Source organism: Spermophilus citellus, assembly GCF_964194105.1.
Source record: "Spermophilus citellus genome assembly, contig: SCAFFOLD_114, whole genome shotgun sequence".
NCBI lineage: Eukaryota > Metazoa > Chordata > Mammalia > Rodentia > Sciuridae > Spermophilus > Spermophilus citellus.
In genome coordinates this window covers 1,093,191-1,099,706 of record NW_027672907.1, presented here as the reverse complement: position 1 = coordinate 1,099,706, position 6,516 = coordinate 1,093,191, and the positions used below count along the sequence as shown (strand labels likewise).

At 32.1% G+C, this 6,516-nt stretch overlaps 1 protein-coding gene across 1 annotated transcript in view; it reads right to left on the bottom strand.

The window, feature by feature from the left end:
* Nucleotides 1–756: 756 nt before the first annotated feature.
* Nucleotides 757–6,516, bottom strand: part of LOC308640370 (protein O-mannosyl-transferase TMTC2-like) — a gene marked incomplete at both ends in the record, with an annotated part of 182,484 nt that continues 176,724 nt past the window's right edge. The window contains one exon of the mRNA XM_081312304.1: nt 757–896. Coding sequence (XP_081168430.1) covers nt 757–896 — 140 coding nt within the window. The remainder of the gene's footprint in view (nt 897–6,516) is intronic.

The window sequence follows — 6,516 nt, the reverse complement described above, 5'->3', positions numbered from 1 at the left end:
ATTTAATGGAATGAAATTCAGTAAGAATATGGGTAAAGGAGTACACATATTGCTAACAGAGCAAATACTGCTTTTAAAAAAACTGTATAAATCATTTGAGTTTTGTTAAAGCATACTCCTTTAACCTAAAACACTACTTATGGATGCACTGTCTCTCTTTATATTCACAACAAAAATAGTTTATGTGCCTTTTTATTTTTTCACTATTGCAATTAGCTTCTGTAATAACCCTCTGAAAATAGAAACAGTAATGGTCTAGAAAATGTATTGTTTCACAGCACAGCAATAGTACTGATTATAGGGCCATTTTAAGTATTTCATAGGCCATATGCATATTTGTATTTGATAATCCTTCCAACTATCAAACACATTAAAATGCATCCACATGCCATATTCAATAATAATTAATACAAATACACAAATATGCAGATGCAATTGATTAATTGACATAATGTTTTGTTGTGGAGACATTTAATTAGATAATTATTCAATTCAATTTTGCAGTTTATCTTTTGTATTTTCTGACCAGTAATTTTGGAGGGAAGGGAAAGCAAGTTGGGGAGGGAGTCCTCAATGATTTTCAGAATACTGAGAGCTCATATGCCATGTGTATTGATCACTAGACTATAATGAAAAAAAAAATAGTTCTACTTTTCACATGGATCTGCAACCTGATTGACATTTACAATATAGAATGCATAGTATGATATGAAAAAAATAGTATAATTATTTTCTTAAAAGCAGGGCATTGGTCTTTTAAGGTTTAGTAGCAAAATCTGACCTGAGCATGTGGGCAGCATTGAAGACAACATCAAACTCTGTACTATCCAGCTCAGCTGCTTTTTTTGCCATTTCTGCTGCTTCTACGAAGCGAGCTTCTTCCAGAAGAAATTGACCTACAAAGTACAAAGTGAGCTTCAACTCAGAAAATGGTAATTGTAGAAAATGATAAAGCTGCATTTAGAAAAGAATAAGTGCAGTGGTAAAGGTGATTTGAAGCTAAGATGTAATGTCACGCTCATTATTTAGTCATATTTCATGTGCCTTTCCTTTAATTGCAGAACATTGCAAGAATTTCCTTTTCTTGAAATTCTGTTTCTTAAATGTTCTGCAGACTACTCGTATAATGAAAATGAACATATTTAAAGGTATATTACAAATGTGAGTTGATTTTAATAGTACTTTAGAATAGCTTCTGTCTCTGGCGCACATGCACAAGCAGGTCTATCCATACTGATATATTTATTTCTTACATTTCAGTTATTGAAAGAACATAGGCAGGCACGATAATGACTCACTCTGAATTAGACTTAGTAACAGAAGTGGAAAAAATATTCCCAAGCTCAAATTTTTTTGAGACTACTTTCAGGTCAGCCTTGCAAGGTTATAATTATTGCAGACAGAGCCACACAACTCCTTAAAATTGCACCTCAAGAATTGCTATGTAATGCTATCCTGAAAACATATCGAAAAGGAAAAGGAAAAAGTTGGGTCCAATTTTAAGGCTGTAAATATGTTTATAGAAACAATAGATTGCATTGCTTTTATACGTAGGGATTTACTAAGAGCAAAACTAATGATGTTAAGCTTCACCTGATATGGATATTCAAATAAAAAACAAAATAAGGGAAAAAGGGTATGTTGAAATCATCTATAATACTGCCAGGCTTATGGAGTTGTGGTCTAATTATCATCTCTTGTTGTGTGGGATTCCCTTTTTGTTTAAAGTTCAGGGCATTAAAACTAGAAAAAAAATTGTTATAAAAATGAGTTGCAAACCATGAGCTGCATATAGAAACACAAAAACTATAAAAATGGTAAGTACTGATGGCTGTTGGAAGAGCCTGTTATTTACTGTTCATCTAGTAAATATTAAAAATTGTCTTTTAACCCCAAAATATCTCCTCTTAAAGGGGGAAATATGTTTTTTAAGGATTTATAATAACTAGTAGTCATGGCTTAATTTAAGTATTTTAAACTTTGATTAGTTAAAAGCTGGTGAGTAAAGATAAACCTGTGATTATAAAGCCTACTATTTTAAACTAAAAGACAAGACTGGGACTTGGACAAGGCTTGGCTATTTCTACAGAATATTTCATATTACTTTCTTATATTCTGGGCCTTACTCATCTCCCAAAACAAACAAACATAATTTTAGGGCCAGAAAATTATTAAGGAAACAGAGTTAGTTGCAAATAAACATTTATAAGTTTAAAAAACATGTTTTTTTTTAAATTTGGGTATAAAGTGTCCCGCAAAAGTTGATACTAATACAGAAAATATTCAGACAAAATGATTGGATCATGAGAACTGGAACTTAATCGGTCCATTCTAGTTTGAATGGATAGAATGGTGGTTGGTAACTGTAAGCAGGTGGAGCGTGGCTAGAGGAGGTGGTCAGAAGATGCCCTGGTTCATCTTCTCAGTGCTGCCCTGCCAACCCTGGCCTCCTTGCTGCCATGAAGGGAGCAGCTTCTCTCTGCCATGTGTTCCCCCCATGATGTTGTGTCTTCCTTTGGGTCCAGAGCATTAGAGTCAGCCATCTATGGACTAAACCTCTGAAACTGTGATCCCCAAATGAATTTTCCTTCTTCTAAGTTGTTCTTGTTGGCTGTTTGTGTCACGGCAATGCAAAAGCTGACTAAAATAATAATACTTATTAAATTCTTGTATATGCTAATTTTATACATGTGTAGATATGAGATGAAATTTAAAGTATATGCTTTTGTTCAAAAAAAGTGAAACAAAAATTAGACAATATGTGGTAACTAAAAAAAATACTATCCTCACGTATTTCTTAATCATTGACACATCTATAAACCCATCTTCTAGTTAGTTATTTTTGTTAGAGATTATTTTTTAAATTTAAACAGTATTAATAACTACTTGTATTCAAAAAACAATATTTAACTAAATAAATGCTTTGATAATTATTTCTGGGATATTTAAACAAAGAACAGTGTAGGAAATTAATTATTCTTTTTTTTTCCCCCAGGGAGCTATTAATGCTGAAATGTAACAAATTAATAATTAGGATAAGGCAACAGTTAATTGAATAATGAAGGTTATTTTCTTAAAATTCATTTCTCCAGACTGAAGGGGAAAAAGCAAATATATTAATTATGGCTAAAACAAAAATAAAGAAAATATATAGATCTATTATGTTCACACAGAAAAAGAGAAAGACATTGAGAGGTTGTCTATATGATGAAGATAATGGTAACTGGTAACACATGAGGTCAGTTATAGGCATGCTCAGGGCAAAGCCTTCCAAAAGCTTTGTCAATGCCAAGCGTATCTTTTATGTTCAACAACAACAACAACAACAAAACATTAACTACTGTGTAAAATCAAATATGCTACTTCATCACAATAGCATTCTTTATGTTTAAGTAGCAATGCCATGTAATATGCACTTTGTAAACTGTTCGCCAAGTCTAGAAACTACCCTAAATATATAATGTATCATTGTAAATGCTTACAGTAAAAATTCTCATGTGAACATTTTAGAGTAGACTCTATCATATTACTTTTTAAACAAATAGTATCACAGCATATTAGTTATGCATTTCCACAATTCTACCCCTCTTCTCAAGAGGCCATATTATCTCAATAGTATAAGTGTATTATTAAGTGAAGTTTATTATTTTTTAAACTGAATTTAAATGCCTGTACCAAGATTGAAAGTCAATTATTATTCTACCACGTTATACAACTACTGATTGGGTGTGTGTATCAGAAAAAGCCTGACCTTTCCAGGTTTTAACAATGACTGATCTTTAAAAGGATACAGTCCAGAATTGTTGGAAAATAGAGTAGTAAACATTTCAAATATACAGAACCAAAACAAAAAGAGAAAGAAAAGATACACTAGCTTTCTTCCTGATAACAACCCAAAGAATCTCAATGTATTTATTTTGTGGAATAACAAGGAACAATTTTGCCCTTACCCCTTCTGGGTAAGACACAAATCACCCCTCTACCAACAGATTTTCGTATTATTTCTTCCACCAGAAACCAACCTCCTTGAACTACTCATGCTTCCTGTAGTGTACTCTACTGCTTCACATTCTTATTGATCTGGAATATGTGGCTTCTCAGGTTTCTTGTTCTCTAACCCTAACCCTAAGCCTAACCCTTCTAATTGCCATTTCTGTTTCATCTTCCTATAATAAATAAGTATATTTCATTTTTGGGCCCTAAATACTTTCTTCTCTGTGAAGCCTTCTTACACCAATTTCTAGTAAGTTTACTATAGTATAATTTATCATCTAACCCAGAGCACTTAATAGAGGAATGTTATTAATTATGCTTGAACAAGGGTTTAATCAGAATTGTCTGAGTATGACCACTCACTTAGAGCACAAGTAGCAAGTCAGGCTACTGGGAAGTGAACTGTTTGCAAAATACTCCCACTTTCCCCTATGATTCAATATGTTCTAGTCTCATGAAACTTCTTTCTCTGCTGTGAACATAGCTTGTTCTTGTTTGAACAGTGAACTTTCTATTTCTTCTGAGTCTGGCTCTTGAAGTAGCTGCCTGAAGTTCTGAAATCTCAAATACTACACACTCTTAGCCATTTGCCTTGACCACCTTGTCTCAAGAAGTACTCCATTTTCTACTTGTCACCTTCTAAAGATGCCATGGTCCTGTTTAGTTACTGTATAGCACTACTTACTACTTACTTTCTGAAAATAGAGGCTTGCACCTAATAGACACATTTTACACATATCAAAATAAAGACCTTTCCCTAAGAATTTTAAGTGAAGTCATCACACAAGAATTTGATATTCTAAAACTGCACACAAGAACCTACTGATTGAAATGTCTGCTATTTGCCTGCCTCTCTACCGGTATTGTGAAAACAAACAGAATTTATGTTATAGAATAAAAAGCAATGAAACAGGATCCAAAATTTATTCACCTACAACTAATTTGGTTAAGTCATCTTCATTTCCCTAGATTTTAGTCTACTTGTGTGTGCAGTAGAGGAATTAATTTTTAAAAAACTGTTATAATTCTGAAATTTAATTATTTGAAATGAATTTTCTAAAATGAGAATGATTCTTTAAACTGTACATTTTTTTATAACCCAAGCATAGTAAGCAAGGACTATTAAGCACTCAGTTATGAGCTTACTGTGCAATTGTAGATTCTTTACTGTAACCAATCCTCCCTTTGACACCATGTTTTGAGTTCTCTACATATCTGATTACAAAGTAGAAAAAATGCTGAAAGTTGTAAACTTTCATAAAATTCATAAAATTGCATTCCATACATTTATACTGAATTATAGATTCTTCTCTGAGAAAATATACTAATAATGTGTATATGCTTCCAAATTTAAAACATTCTGAGGCACTAAGAACAATTTTCATATCTGCATTTAAAGACATGTTATCACTATCATACAAATAATACATTAAAAAGATTTTTACACTTTCTGACAAAATAAATTTTTAAAAAGTTCTCATGAGAAAAATATTACCTACCACCACACTACAAAAAGAAATTTCAAGAACACGAAATAGTATAAAAATTAGAAGAAGTAGGTAAGGACGGACAAGCCAGAAAAATAAGGGGGCCAACTATTAAAATTGATATAAAGGTGATTTTTAACAATTGCAATTCAAATGCATCAATGATGAAGTTTCAAGAAATTTACTGTGAAAAAAACTACATATTACATAACAATGTTTTCATAGAAAGCTTAGAGGATGCAATAAGTGGAATTAATTTGAAGCCAAGGAAATATAGGCAAAAAGATGGGGGAGGTAATCCTATTTTCTAAAATGTAACAGCAAGAGGTCTTTTAGCACTGACAGAAAATAATCATGGAGCTACCACAAACAGTAACCATAAGAAAATCCTAATTTAAAATATTTAATACGCAAAAACCTGTGAAAATAAAAATAAATTCTGAAGCAAACTTAAATTACTCGACTGCTATCTTAACACAACAATAAAATTGTATTGTGAAACAAAATCAGGAGTGTTTATATAATTCATTACATGGAATTAGATCCTACATTATGTTAGGAAGATAAAGCATCACAACCCTAACTTTATAGATGTATATACACAATAATCTAAGTTTAAAAATGCTCTTGTGGTTGGTTAAGTGTTTCCTCCATTTTATTATTTCCATTCTTCTGCACATGCAGCCTGCCACTGATTTATTTTTTACTAGCTGGAAACTGGAAGAAGGAATTAAATATTATACAAGCATATTAGTTTTCTTTCCTTAAGATTTGATTTCCGTCCACTTTTAAGTTTACTGCTTGATAATAACTAAGACATCAAAGCCAATAGCGATAAAAGAAAAACTTTTTTTTTTCCAAGAGATCAGCAAAAGTAAATGTTTTTTTGGCTCCTTGAAAGCCATTCCAAATCTGGTAGAAATAAGCACATCTTACCCAACACCAAACCAGCTATATACTGTGCCTCACTAAACATATGACTCACTACTAATGATAGAGTGGAGTGTGAAAGAGTTGTGTAATGTAAGCTCATTCT